The 16,128-nt window shown below is 39.0% G+C and overlaps 1 protein-coding gene across 1 annotated transcript; it reads left to right on the top strand.

Moving 5' to 3' along the window:
- Positions 1 to 4,607: 4,607 nt before the first annotated feature.
- Positions 4,608 to 7,346, top strand: LOC149078100 (protein O-mannose kinase-like). Its single transcript, XM_089241695.1, has one exon. The coding sequence runs from the start codon at positions 4,717 to 4,719 to the stop codon at positions 5,713 to 5,715; it is 999 nt and encodes a 332-aa protein (XP_089097821.1). The 5' UTR covers positions 4,608 to 4,716; the 3' UTR covers positions 5,716 to 7,346.
- Positions 7,347 to 16,128: the final 8,782 nt, after the last annotated feature.

Here is a 16,128-nt window from a genome sequence, read left to right as displayed (position 1 = left end):
TACCGGCCAATGCGTGGGAATACGGCAAGTTTATTACAATTTTTAAGTAAAAAACTTAATAGTTGTTCAAATCAGCGCTCGTGTAATAAGTTCCATTTAGCACAGGTCTTTGCTTGAAAAGTGAAACATATGTTAGCAGAACAATGGGAAAAAGGGCGAGTCCACAAAAAGCCAAGTATTGTACTTAGTTTGAATCCTTTTACGAGAGTACACACCATTTCTTTTCCTCTCCTACAAAGAAGCATTAAACAGTGGGTGCAGGGCCGCAGCTAGGAGGGTACAGGCGAGTCTGGTGCCCCGGGCGCCGGACTAGAGAGGGCGCAAATTTCACTCTTTAACTTCTCCTTCAACATTATAAGGGGGCGCCAAAATGCGTGCTTGCCCCGGCTGACCAAGCATCTAGTTGCGGCCCTGAGTGGGCGGAACAAAAATTTTAAACTACACAAGACTAAAAGACGCCTTCATATACGTGTATATAGGGGTTCTACCCAATACTAAATCCGATATCTCGCTGTTTGTACGGGGGAAGGGAAAAATTGTTAATTTTTTTTGTAGTTTTGTGACAATTACCTGAATCTTTTTCAAGTAGATTTTCTCAACATCCTAGAACCGTGAGTCGGTTAGAATATGTGAAGAACCGGAACCCGGAACATTTTTGCAAAATAAAGTCGGGACAGCCAGAAAAACAGGAAAGATCGGGATTTTCCCGGCAAATACGGGACGTATGGTCATCTAAAGTGTAGTGGAAAAGGAAAAAAAAAAAAAATATATATATATATATATATAGCTTTGGCGGCCAACCTCCCCCCCCCCCCCAACTTCTCTTCACAACATATCTTGTTTATTTCGTCCAATTTCATCAGCGTGCTATGGAAAGGGACGTGTGAAAGCACCAGCTTACTGAAGAAGCGAATTTCGCAATGATAAAGCAACAAAAAACAAATGTGATTCATCAAGTATCCCCAGAAAACTTGCCCGTGGGGTCCCCAGACTTCAATTCGCTGAATTTTAGTGGTGCCCCTGACAGGATTTATCTCAGGCTACCGATGTGTTGGAAATTTTACAACGTTAAACAACAAAAATCAATGAGATTCATCAAGGGACGCCCAAAATGAAACCTGTCAACATTTCCATGGGGCCCCCGACCTGGAGGATACGTCGGACATCACCCCGGTGAGGGGCAACGAAAATTTTAAATTTTCATCAATTTTAAAACTTAAGAAATCCAGGGTCCCCCCCTCCTCCAGTAGTGGAGACCCAATACTCAGATTTTTGGTGGGGCCCTAGACTGGCTTTATCTCGGGCTTCCGCTGTTGCAAATTCTACAACAGAAAAGAATGAGATTCATCCAGGGCCCCAAAAATGAAACCTGTAAACATGGGGGCCCCCGACTTAGAGGGTTGTCGGTCATCCTCCGCTGCGAATGCCATGAAAAATTTTTATTTGTATTCATTCCACCAACGAATAAAATCCAGGCCCACCCACACAATTACCCGTGACCGAATTCGCAAATTTTATGGGGTCCCCAGACTGGATATATCTTGGGCTCTCACTGTCGCAAATTTTTCAACGTAAAGCAGCAAGAAAACAATGAGATCCATATCAAGGGCCCCTGGAAATGAAAACTTTTAACTTCCCCATGAAGGTATACGTGCAATCCCCCCCCCCGGGTACCCAGACCCTGTGTGTTGGGAGCACTGGTGTTATATGTATATTATACATACCTCTCGGCATGACCCCCCACAAGGTCAGGGCTGACAGGGGCCGGAACGATTCTTATCACTTTTTGATTTTTCACACTATAAATTAACCAGAGAGGGGCCCCTGAAAAGCTGGTTTGGGGGCTCGCCATCTAAATTCCAGCCAAGGGCCCTGCTGTACGATGTGGGAGCCTCTCGATACATGAACATAACATGGTCCCGATGGGTGAAATGGGTCCCGATATATGCTAGAGTTAAATGAATACTTGACCCAAAATCGTAACCGACTTCCGTAACACAAAAACGTAACATAAAATCGTCACTAATTTCGCTTGCTTAGAAACAGGCCCTTTTCGAGTTTGTGATTTTATATTATACTAGGGGGGCTCTGCCCCCCCCCCCACTTCTCTCCCGGACATATCTTGTTTATTTCGTCCCACTTCATCAGCGTGCTATGGAAAAGGGGAAAGGGACGTGTGAAAGCACCAGCCTACTGAAGAAGCGAATTTTAATGAAAATAATAATAAAGCAACAAAAAACAAATGAGATTCATCAAGTATCCCCAGAAAACTTCCCCATGGGGGTCCCCAGATTCAATTCGCTGAATTTCAGTGGGGCCCCACACTGGATATATCTTGGGCTACCGATGTGTTGCAAATTTTACAATGTAAAACCACAAAAATCAATGAGATACATTCAGGGGCACCGAATTACAACCTGCCAACATTTCCATGAAGCCCTGACCTGCAAGCTTGTCGGACACCCCCCTGTGAGAATTTTTCATTTTTATCAATTTTACAACGAATAAAATCCAGGGCCCCACATCCAGTAGCGGGGACACAATACGCAGATTTTTAGTGGGGCCCCAGACTGGCTATATCTCGGGTTTCGGCTGTGGCAAATTCTACAACAGAAAAGAATGAGATTCATCCAGGGCCCCCAAAATCAAACCTGTAAACATGGGGGCCCCCGACTTGGAAGCTTGTCGGTCATCCCCCGGTGCGAGTGCCATGAAAAATTTTCATTTGTATTCGTTTTACCAACGAATAAAATCCAGGGCCCCAAAATGAAACCCGTAAACATGGGGGCCCCCGACTTGGAAGCTTGTTGGTCATCCCCCGGTGCGAGTGCCATGAAAAATTTTCATTTGTATTCATTTTACGAACGAATAAAATCCAGGGCCCCCAAACAATTACCCGGGACACCAATTCGCATACTTTTGGTGGGGCCCCAGACTGGCTTTATCTCGGGGTTCCGCTGTTGCGAATTCTACAACAGAAAAGAATGAGATTCGTCCAGGGCCCCCAAAATGAAACCTGTAAACATGGGGCCCCCGACTTGGAAGCTTGTCGGTCATCCCCCGGAGCGAGTGAAATGAAAAATTTTCATTTGTATTCGTTTTACCAACAAATAAAATCCAGGGCCCCCAAAATGAAACCTGTAAACATAGGGCCCCCGACTTGGAAGCTTGTCGGTCATCCCCCGGAGCGAGTGCCATGAAAAATTTCCATTTGTATTCGTTTTACCAACGAATAAAATCCAGGGCCCCCAAAATGAAACCTGTAAACATGGGGCCCCCCGACTTGGAAGCTCGTCGGTCATCCCCCGGAGCGAGTGCCATGAAAAATTTCCATTTGTATTCGTTTTACCAACAAATAAAATCCAGGGCACCCAAAATGAAACCTGTAAACATGGGCCCCGACTTGGAAGCTTGTCGGCCATCCCACGGAGCGAGTACCATGAAAAATTTTCATTTGTATTCGTTTTACCAACGAATAAAATCCAGGACCCCCCCAACCAATTACCCGGGACACCAATTCGCATACTTTTGGTGGGGCCCCAGACTGGATATATCTTTTGCTTCCGCTAACGAAATTTTTCAACGTTAAAGCAGCAAGAAAACAATGAGATCCATCAAGGGCCCCTGGAAATGAAAACTTTTTACTTATACGTGAAATCTTCCCCGGGTACCCCGACCCTGTGTTGGGAGCACTGCTGTTGTGTGTGTATATTATACATATATATACCTCTCGGCATGGACCTCCCCCCCCACAAAGGAAGGGCTGATAGGGGCCACAACGATTCTTATCACTTTTTGATTTTTCACACTATAAATTAATCACAGAGGGGCCCCTGAAAAGCTGGTTTGGGGGCTCGAAATCTAAATTCCAGCCTAAGGGCTCTGCTGTAGGATGTAGGAGCCTCTTGGTACATGCTCATAACATGGTCCCGATGGGTCAAATGGGTCCCGATATGTGAATATCGACCCAATATCGAGCAACAGTCCTACAACGATAAATCATTCAATCATAACACTTCACTCATAATTAGAAAATCTGGGGGCAGATGACAGCACTACACATAACAAGCATTACACAGAAACAAACTTTACGTCAGGTTGCACTACACGTACACGCACATTCCCGCATATACCGATTCGTTGGGGGGGTTCCGCGGGGGAGGGGGGTGCATGTGTGGTGTAGCAGTAGTAGGTAGGGGCTCGGGGATCCATGATGTTCTTAAGTCAGCCACCTCGTTGGGCGGTTTGCCTGTTGTGGCGTTGTATTTGTATTTGTATTTGTATATGATATATGATATCATATCGATATATGAATATGAATGTACGATATATGAATGTGAATATCGATATATGAATCGAACCCACTTCCGTAACAGATTTCCGTCACTCAAAAATTCCACCCACTTCCGTCACTCGGTTGCTTAGCAACAGGCCCTTTTCGAGTTTGTTTGTGATTTTATATTATAGAATAGATAGACATATACTTTTACCCCCTTATGAACGGCTATCACGTTTTTAAATAGATGGCAGCACAAACATGTGGATGAATTTTTCATTGAGTTTCCGTCAGATATGTCAAAGCCGTCTGGATTAGTATTTGTAAACAATGTTCCAGTCATATCTGCTCAAAGCGTATCAATAATACGCTTGCGTCTTTAATACGCTTTGTATCTGCTGAGTGAAATCGGTGCTTGAAGCCAAACATTCGAGGGACTCATGGGGCACTTCCTGCTGCTGAAGGCGAGCCTCGCCGCGTTCTTCACGGCTGTGATTTTCCACTGGCTGCCCACGAAATCCAGCCACATGGAAGGTCCAACGACGATCTCAAGATGCCGGAGAGTCCTCGAGACCAACGAGTCCTCCTGCAGCGCCTCTTGCGGCGTCGGGAAGTTTTCGCTGCCCGGGATGGACGAGTGCCACGAGCTGCTCGGCTGCGACGACGAGGTGCTCGTGCTCAGTCTCATTTCCACGAGCACCGTCAAGGACGTCTACTTGGCGAGGTGGAATGGTCACGCCATTGTCATGTCGAGGTTGGCGTCTCCGGACTACAAAGAGGACTTCGACGAGAACCTCAGCACGCTACGTTTGTTGGCTCCGAACCCGTACACGGTCCAATTCCTTGGCGCCTGCAGGGACAGCGTCTACACGGAATACCACAAACTTGGCAACGCTGCGAACTTGAACCTCCATCTCTCGAAATCCTTGAAAGCGCACGATTCAATCTCTGTGAGGTTCCAACTGTGTATCCAATATGTTAGGATCTTGGATTTCCTACATGCCGGTCCGATTGGGACTCGAGTCATGTGCGATTCCAACACTCTCGAGAAAACGCTGACTCAGTACTTGTTGACCGATGACCTGAGTTTGGTGCTGAACGACCTCGATGCTGTGCCACAAGTCGACAAAGAGAATGGCGTTGGAGTGATCTGTGGATGGAGACCCCTGCATGGTTCATTCGTTGCTCCGGAACAGGTCTGGAAGGGCAAAGGCGACTTCGACCCCAATATGGTGGAGCAGTACGATGAGAAAATTGATATCTGGAGAGTGCCCGATGTTTGTCACTGGTTCCTTGGGCAGAGCACCGATGCGGATATTTTAAAATTCAAGTTATTTAAGGTGCACAAATTATGTAAGAGTCTGGACCCAGCGGAAAGACCGACAGCCAGGTACTTGGTCGAGACTTATACTGACGTGAAAGAGTCTCTGGATCTTTGATCAATGTTCATTTTGGGGTCGTCGAGTCATGTTATTGTGACCGCCTCCTACTTTGGTTTCAACAGTTCGTAGCAGAGGAGGTAGAGTAGTGGTCCCTAACCCAGTGCCCGCAGGCGAGGCATTGCCCAGAGATGATCAACAAAACTTAAAACACTCACAGGATAAGGGAATAATACCAATTATTTGGTGATTTTCTGAGCCGATACCATTCTGGCCAGCCCTAATTTGGCGATGAACTTAATTAACGCCATTCCTGACGTCTTCATCAACTACTTGCACAAACAATTTTCGCCACCAGCTGTTATTTAAATGATGAACGATACATATCCACGGTACTCTTCCATTATAGGCCTAACCACAGCACTTGGCATCCTTTTTTTTTTTGCTTTGGCAAATTTTCCTCGAATATATGCTTCCTGTTTACTGTAAAATGTTTTGTTTAGTGCAATCATGGCCCCACAAGGGTGGGGGCTGATAGTGCCTAGGATGATTCTCACAATTTTATGTTTTTTCACGCTACAAATTAGCTATAGAAGGGACCTGTGAAAAGCCTGGTCTAGGAGCCTGCCAAAAGTCTCAGCCTAGGGGTGCTGCTCAAGGATGTGGGGGCCATGAGTGCGATGTCCATAAATTTGGGGATTTTGTTTTTTGTGCAGCAAATGGATGCAAAACGGCAAAATGGACAAAATGTTTTTTTCCAACAGTGCATCATCGGTTAAAGCAACCTTACTTCTTTCCGGACTTCCTTCTCACCCAGTTTTTAACTGGGCATGGAAATTTCAAATCTTATCTCAAAAGATTTAACTTAGCAGAGAGTGACATATATGCAGTTGCGGAAAGGAAAAGGGGGATCGCGAACATCTGATCTTTGAGTATTCAAAGGTGACAATTCAGAGAACTGCATTTGAACGTGATCTATGTACGGAAGCTATCAATCCAATGGCCACCGATACCATCGAAATTGATGTACTCATGTGTGCCCTTCGAAGATTTGTACATAGCATTAAGAACTGAGGCTTCTGTTTTCTTTCTTTCGTGTTGTTTGTATTTTACGTGTATATTTTCTTTTCGTTTTCTTCTTTTACGTATTTTTATTATATTTTCAAGTATTTTCATGATTACGCCTTTTTATTTTTTTTCCCCTTTCTTTTACTTCTCTTACTATTTTATTTTTTGCCTTTTATTTTTTTCTTCACATTTCTATCATTTTTGTTTCTATTCTTTTATTTTTTATATTTTTATATCATTATTTTTCTATTATTTTCTATTATTATTTTTATTATTTTTATTTTTCTACTTATTATTATTATTTTTTTTTAATCTTTTATTTTTCTGTTTGCTTTTACAGCCAAACCTCATTAGTGCGTCACCCGGTTAACACGTTGTCACTCCGCTTACCGGGTCACTTTTTGGAAGTCCGAATTGTCCTCAGACAGGAATTGGCACAGCTATGGCTTACTCCGTTTAACGAGTCACTCCTCTTACTAAGTCATATTTTTGCTCTCCTAAGAGTGACTCATTAACGAGGTTTGACTGTATTATTTTTATTTATTATTATTATTGTTTTATTTTCTTTGAAAACAGTTTTTCTCTTTTGTACAAAGTATTTTATTTTTGTTTTCCGCGGTAAATATGCTGATTGTACCATTTTATATTGCCCTATGTTATATAGGGAGATGCCTTTGTGACACAAAATTTTAAAAAAAAAAGAAAAATGTGTGGAAAAAACGAAGCCAAAGTGCGCCAATTTTATGTCAAAAATATGTGGTATGGTTATAACAGATGAATGCCGAATCCACTTCAACAATCTATGAAACAATTAGGTAATTGAAATCTTCAAGGCATTCTTGATCAAAAGACACGTGTGTCACTAACTCAAAGTGGCAACATATTTCAATGTATTGGCGAATGGTAGAGTTACCAGGCATCCTCCTTTTTTATGTCATTTCAAGAGGAGTCCTATGTTTTGGAAAATTTGCCTTTTTGTCATTCTTTTCAAGGTTTCCGGAATTATTTTTCTTTTTTTTCCACTTCGAAACACATATCTTCTCATGAGCGTTTTGGTGGGGGTTTTTTTTCACAGGGGCTTCGGAAGTGTTTTGGAACTTTGGGTGCTTGTCGTTAGTTTTATATCAGAAATTTTTATTTCTAAATCAATTCTGGGGTGCTCGGATCCATGCCACAAATTACAGTGGGTGCTTGAGCACCCCCAGCTCCGACTCCACTGTTTTTTACTTTGACTTGTTGAAATCCTCAGACTTTTTACGTTTTAGTTGGGAAAACGTATTGTTGTGGGCGTTTTTATTTCTCAGAATAGGGGTGAATTCTTTCTTGTAATTTAATCATTTGTCTATGTAAAGCAGGGAGTACATTTATGGTTTTGCCACCTATAGGCGATATCCAAATTTTTCTGCCCTTCCATTCAAGTCTTAATTTTATTGACTTAAATTTGCAGCCCTGCTCCATAACCCTTTTGGCCATCACTCCTGTCTCTAGGTCACTCACATGCTCACACACGGTTTTAGTCACTTACATGCTTGCACACGTTTAGGTCACTCACTGTCTTGGTCCCTCGTTCTCTAGGTTCACTTTGTTGGCCATTCACATGCTTTCACAATGTTTTGTTTGGTCCCTAACCTGGTCCCTTTATCTCTATGCCACCTTGCATGCTCCTACAGTCCCTGGGTCACTATTTTTGTTGCTCACCGACCTAATCCCTCGTTCTGTAGGTTGCTCACTGGCATAGTATTTCAATCTCTTAAGTCACTTTCTCAGTACCTCACTTACTTGCACACCTTTTTGGTCACTCACTGACCAGGTCCCTTGATCTTGAGGTCACTCCCACACTCAGATTTCTTTAGACCCTTCTTTTAATTGGTCACTGAGCTTGCCCCTCGCTCGCTAGTTCACTTCTTTGATTGCTCACATGATTGCAAATCCTGTAGACCACCCATTTAGTCACTCACTGATCTAGTGTCTCTCTAGGCAGAGACAGAGTTATGGTTTTACCGCTTCTGGTCTGTAAAACTTTTTTACCATGCTTATTCTAATAATTTTCTTTATCACTACTCCGCTCCTCTGAACTTTGCGCCTTGGGCTATTTAGCCTGCTAAGCCCCCCACCCCTTAGTTCACTTCTTTGATTGCTCACATGCTTGCAAATCCTGTAGACCACCCGTTTAGTCACTCACTGATCTAGTGTCTCACTCTCTAGGCAGAGACAGAGTTATGGTTTTACCACTTCTGGTCTGTAAAACTTTTTTACCATGCTTATTCTAATAATTTTCTTTATCACTACTCCACTCCTCTGAACTTTGCGCCTTGGGCTATTTAGCCTGCTAAGCCCCCCCCCCCCCCCCCCCCCGTAAATACGTATCTGACGTAAAGTAGCTACATTTTCTGAAAATGGTTGGCGGGACACAGGTCGAAGATTCCAGGTTTATACACAATATTCACTAGTCATTCATTTCAAGAGGGAATATTAAGATGCAGGAATGTAATTTTTTGAACGAAGTCCTTAAATTTGTGTCTTGTAATGTTTATTATCTTTCTAGTCATTCCAGCTGTGGTAACCACGTTAATGTTATTTTCCGCAGTTATTCAGCAAGCTGCGAAATAGTGTGCTTAAAGTTGGAACACTGGGTGGTAGCTTTCGGTAATGGTATCAGACCATTTCGGTAGTTGTTAGTTAGTGTATGGACCAAATTATATCGCTTCAAAAATGTTCTCGAGCACCATTTTTTCCAAACTGTTTCAAAATGTGAAATGTCTTCCAAATAGACTTTTTGTGGCTTATCGACACCTTAGAGGAGGTGCTTCTATACCTTGTCTAAGATTGACACATATATATATATATTTCAGCTTATCATAGAATTTAGAAAATTGTGCGCTTCCATTCTTGGGCTTCCATCTTTCGGCTTCCATGAAACATTATCAAATCTTCCAAGTTCAAAAATATACATGTAAAATATTTTACTTTCCCTCTTTAACGCAGTGCAAAAATTGTATTTGAATTGTGTAGGGAATGCCTTCAAATATTTTGGTCGTTGAAAAGCAGTAATATACATGATTTTGATGAATAAATATTTTAGTGTGTGCAAAGTGTCATTTCGTGAATTGTTTTGTTCATAAATATCTGAATGTTGAAAAAAAAAGTCTTGGCATGCTAACATATCCAAAAATACACCCACTTGTCGATAATTTGAACGATAGATAGTAGCACCTTCTAGGCTTTTAACGCATAGATTAACAAACTGTTTGCTCCTTTGCCACTTCCTTCAGAAACTTTTTTTCCTTTCGTTGCCCCCAAACTCAATCAAACCCAGAGGATCCCATGTTATACTCGTAGCTTCTATCTCGCCCACCTGGACCATTCCATTTTCACTTTGGGAAACACTGTTCTAACGCATGCTCCTTGAGATCGTCTCGCATTTGCATCTTAAAGTTGGAAAAACCAACCACCACTATGCCGCCAACGGGGCCCTAACATAGATATTAGACTTACTGCAAAAGTTGCAGTGTATTAAAATATCTGAATTTGGAACAAACTCAACTCGACAACATAATACCTTAGGGCCATGCACACACACATACACTCAGAACACACATTCTATCTCTCTCCATAGAGCAGCGGTTCTCATCCGATGTAAAAATTCGATGGTAACACCAACAATATATAAATCAAGCCTCCATCGATCTTATATTACTGGAGAGAGTATGACATCAGCGGTCTCCGCCTTGGCAGTGCTGAGAACATGAAAAAATAATTTCAGCATCGATGAGATAATTCCAAAATTAATGAAAGAGATAATTTCAGCATTATTGAAAGAAAATATTCCAGAGTAAATGTAAGACATAATGTCAGCATCGATGAGATAACTTCAAAATTAATGAAAGAGATAATGTCAGCATCGATGAGATTATTCCAAAATTAATGAAGGAGATAATTTCAGCATTAATGAAAGAAAATATTCCAGAGTAAATGTAAGACATAATGTCAGCATCGATGAGATAACTCCAAAATTAATGAAAAAAAGATAATTCCAAAATTAATGAAAAAGAGATAATTCCAAAATTAATGAAAAAAAGACTTCCAAAATTAATGAGAATTTCAGAATCAATTAAAGAAATAATTCCAGCATTAATAAAAAATAATTTCAGCATTAATGAAAGAAAAAAATCCAGAATTCATGAAAGCAATTATTCCAGAAGTAATAAAAGAAATAATTAATAAAGGAAACAATTTCAGAATTAATGAAGGAAAATTCAAGGATTAATGAAGGAAAATTCAGAGACAAAGAGGTGAGTTCATGAACGGACGTGTTGTGTTTGCTCTTCGTGATTGAATTCTTTGTTTTGTGAATTTGTATTTTTTTTGCTCTAACAATTATCAAGTTAAGGAATATAGATTGAAAGACAGGCCTATTGTGTCGAACATTAGTGGTACCAGCGTTGGGTTAGTTGTCATCGAACAACGTCGGAAGACGTTTTCTAACTTCATACCCGTATTGAATACTTAATTTCAAGTTGTCTTCAGTTATTTATATGGCTTCGTAAATTGAAGCCACCATAGCTCTGGCGATAATGGCGGCAAGTTTAATGGAGACTCAAGAAGGGAATGGTAATGCAAACCAAGGTCAGGGTATTAATTTCCCTGTATGGTCATCTAATTATTCTGATAATGAAATAATAGATTTTTCAACAGACATCACTAGCTTCACCGTGAAATATCACGGAAATACCAGAATTCCAACGTCCAGACCTAATGATCTCAGAAGGAACTTTGTTAATATGATCAGCAATTCAGATCAAATTACTGAAATAAGGGTAGCCAAGAGCGGTGATCTTTTTGTTACTACTAATTCTGCATTGGTGGCGAAGGAGCTACTTAACATCAAAACTATCCTTGACATTCCAGTTGTTAACTCACTTCTAACCGATACACTATCTTCAAAATATATTGTGAGGAATATTCCAGTTGAAATTCCATTAGATGAAATTGCTAATGAGTTAATTCTAAATGGTTTTTACCCTTTGAATATCCGCCATATTCTACGAAACCAAATTCAGACACCAACTATTATTATTATTGCACTAGGGACTTCTGTGCCCATTGAACTTAAATTATGGTATCAGATCTTTAAGCCACAAAGATTTATAGAACGACCTTCCATGTGTAACAAATGTTTCAGTTTCTTTCACAAATCAAAATTCTGCCCAGTCAAGTCTCAAATCTGTTTATATTGTGGTGGTAACCATATTGCCAAAGATTGTGATAGTGAAAAGAAATGCATTAATTGTTCATCACCAGATCATCTTCCTACTGACAGAAATTGTCCAAAATATATCCATGAACAAAAAATTCTCAATTACAAGTCTGAACATAATGTGCCTATTCATGTAGCGAGGAGATTCTGTAAGCCAAATGAGATGTCATATGCCACTAGAGTGCAAACTTCGTCTCAACACATAGATTTATCTAATATCAAAAAAGATATCCAATCTCTTGTTGCAAAAGAACTGGCAGAAATAAAAGAATCAATAATGCTGGAAATCAAACAGTCTGTAGCTGAAATAATTACACAATCATTGAAAGAAATTGTACCAGAAATCATCTCCTGTATATCTAACCAGCTTCAGCCTATGTTAAAAGATCTTGTTAATTCTTCAAGAAAAAGATCGGCTTCTTCTGATGATCAATTGAGAGATGCAATTAGTTTCAATAGCACCATTTCTGAAACTGTTAAAGACAGACATGGTTCAAAGAGAAAGTCTTAACCTGTTTTTATATTTGATTTTATGCCACATTTACTCATTGCCAAACTAATTTATAAATACTACTTTATTAAAAATTTACTTGAAGATTCGGTTTGAATCACACATGACTAACATCCATAGAATTCTTCAATGGAATTGTAGAAGTATTAAAAATAAGAAATATCATATTCTTCGTTTCATGAATGATTTTGATATCATGTGCTTCCAAGAAACATTTTTATCTGATGAATTATATTATTTACCTAATTTCCAAATATACAGATGTGATAGACTTAACAGTGGGAGAGGAGGTGTATTAATGGCTATCAGAAATAAGTTTCCATCAAACATTCTTTTCAAATATAACTCATCTGGTGTTGAAGCTCTTGTTATCAAAATTTATTTGCAGAATTTTCATTTCACCATTGTAAACTTATATATATCAGATTCTTCAAATATTATTAACGTCATGAATGTGATTTTTGATCAAATATCTCCACCTTTTGTTATTTTGGGTGATTTTAATAGCTCACATCCTGCATGGGGCTCATCCAGAACTGATAATGCTGGTCGTCAGCTTTATAATTGGTATCTTCAGAATTCTATTGGGCTAATTCAACCGCTTGCTCCAACTCATTACTCTTCACAATCTTCCAACTCAATTGATTTGAGTTTTTGTAGTACCGATTTAATTGGAAATATTACTTGGTCATGTGGTAACTCTCTGTATGACAGTGACCATATTCCAATAACATTAGAATTGAAAACTCAAGCAAGATCTACATCCATTATTCATAAATACACTAGTTGGAGAACATTTAATGACAGTCTGAATAACTATGATGAAAATATTACTTACTTTAATTTTGTGAAAAATAAACACATGGAAGCTCAAAGATCTTCAAATCGTCATCATTTCAAATACAATGACTACTTTGATGCTAATCTACGTATGCTGCTAATAGCAAAGAAACGATCATTTCGAAAATACAGGAGATGTCCATGTCAGGTATGCTGGATTAATTATAAGAAAAACTCAGCTATTTTTAAAAGAACTCTGAAAAATCAAAGAAATAAATCATTTGAAGATCAACTGTATAAACATGCAGCCTATCCAAAAATTTTTACTATTTTAAGAAGACTGAAAGTTATTCACTCCAAAGTATATGAAGATGAAAATTTGTTATTCTGTCATAACAATACAGTCATCAGTGATCCTTATAAACAAATTGAACTCTTACAGCAAACCCTCATCAAACCTTATATCCATAAAGACTTCGATTTTTTTTGTGGCCCTTGTCAAAACTTTGCCACAGATATGAATTCTCCAATACAAATTTCGGAATTGAAGACAGCAATTATTAAATCACCACATACAACTCCAGGTCCTGATTCAATTAACAGCAAGGCCTATTCATTAATTCCAGATGATCATCTAAAATTCCTCAATTCTGAACTTAATGAGATTTGGTCATCAGGCACCATTCCTTCAGATTGGAAGCAGGGAAAGATAATATTTCTTCTCAAACCCAACAAGACACCTACTTGCCCTTCATCATATCGACCACTTACTCTCACAAACACAATTATGAAGATTTTTGAACGCATTGTTTTATCTCGATTGAACTGGATATCACTGAAATATAAACTGTTCCCTTCAAACACATATGCTTTTAAATCTAAATCTGGGACACAAAATTTGTTAAATGATTTAAAGTGCAATATTGTCAATACTTTCAAATCTAAAGAGATTGGAATTTTAGTTTCTCTAGACATAAAGGGTGCATACGACTCTATAATACATTCTGCTCTTATATATAAACTTCAATCCACAGGTTTTTGTGGTGAATTTATTGCTTGGTTGAAAAGTTTCTTATCTGAAAGAAAATGTTATATTAGTTGGAGAAATCACAAGTCAAATCTAATCAATTTTGATAGAGGCCTTCCTCAAGGATCAGTTATATCACCATGGCTTTTCAATTTATATATGAATGATATGTTTGCTCAATTACCAAGTTCTATCCATCAATTTGTTTATGCAGATGACATACTGTTATGGTGTAGTGATAAAGACATTAAAATCGTAGAAAATAATATAAACAATGCATTGTTGAAGATTACTGATTGGTTAGGAAAATGGGGTTTTACCCTATCAGTTGAAAAGTGTTCATATAGTATATTTACAAAGAAAAATGTTATTGGTACTTGTAATCTGGCCATTAATAGGAACCCTCTGTCATTAGTACAAAACATCAAGATTTTGGGTGTCATCTTTGACCAGAAACTTACTTGGAATCCTCAGGTTGATCACATCCTAAAAAAAGGAATAAAAACATTAAACATAATTCGGATCATTGCTGGTCGTCTTAGAGGAGCCCCTGGTAGCAAACTCCTTGCTATTGCATCAAATATCATTTGCAGTTTTTTCAATTATAGTTCTTTACTCTGGCACAACTGTTCACAACGAAATTTAAACAGATGTGCAGTATTATATCGTCAAGTTCTCAGAATTGCAGCTGGATTACCCATTTCAACTCCAATACCATTATTATTAAGTATTTGTGGCAAACCTCCTTTTGAACTAATGATTATGAAATCTGTATCAAGACAAATTATTAAAGCCAGAGCATCAACGTACAACACCAGCTTTAAATTCATTAGTGCCAACTTGAATAATACAGCTGTGACTTCTTCTCTACCCATGTTTAGTTCTTCAGTCATAAATTTCATCCAGGACAATCATCTACTCATACCAGTTCAACCTATAGTTTTTGCTAATCCACCCTGGATCATCTCTAATATATCGTATACTACTGATGAACTGCCATTCCAGATTACGACAGATCCAAATTTGGTCAACCCTTTATTTCAACAATACGAACAATTACATTGGTCTAACTCAATTATAATTGCTAGTGATGCATCCAAATCAGTTCATACAACAATAGGAGTCTTTTGTAATAAAAATATGAGAACTTTCCAGGCTACAGTTCATGACTCTTCTTCTGTTTTTACAGCTGAGTGTCTTGCCATTGCTGTTGCTGCTTCAAAATTTATATCTGAAAAACGTCACTATGTTATATTATCAGACAGCAAATCAGCAATTTCTGCATTAGCCTCCATAAATCCAAAGTCACATTCAGCCATCTTTACTACACATCTCTCTTTAATAGATGCTTCTAGCCGGGCAGAATTCATTTCAATTGTCTGGTCACCAGGTCACAAGAACATCTCCTACAATGAAATTGCAGATAAACTGGCTCGAACTGCTGCTAATAATGCAAACCCTACTTTTCCAGATTTTTCATATGTTGAAGATGTGCTGAATTTGCTTGAGAAGTCATGGAACATCCACATTGAACGATATTTCAGATATCAGCTTCTTTATCCACTTGCATCACGTTTTTTTAATACTATTAATAAATATTCACCTTACTTTACGAAGAGAAAATATGAAACATTATTTTACAGATTATTGTCAAACAGAGCCCCAACTAATGGTTATCTGTGCAGAATTAATCAGAAAGAGACTGCGAAATGTGACTATTGTGATGATCAAGAATCAAATGATCACTTCTTTTTTATATGCAAACATTGGAATAAATATCGCAATACCTTTTTCCAAAGTATTGGTATAAGAAATAATCAGAATTGTAAT

The sequence above is a fragment of the Pholcus phalangioides genome, unplaced genomic scaffold (assembly GCF_987345545.1).
Source record: "Pholcus phalangioides strain wild (caught in Gottingen) unplaced genomic scaffold, Ppha-v1.0 ptg000014l_1, whole genome shotgun sequence".
Taxonomy (NCBI): domain Eukaryota; kingdom Metazoa; phylum Arthropoda; class Arachnida; order Araneae; family Pholcidae; genus Pholcus; species Pholcus phalangioides.
This window is presented reverse-complemented; position numbering and strand designations above follow the sequence as displayed.

Excerpts from the sequence above, each read along its gene's own strand:
- LOC149078100 (XM_089241695.1), top strand. The coding sequence starts at position 4,717 with ATGGGGCACTTCCTGCTGCTGAAGGCGAGCCTCGCCGCGTTCTTCACG.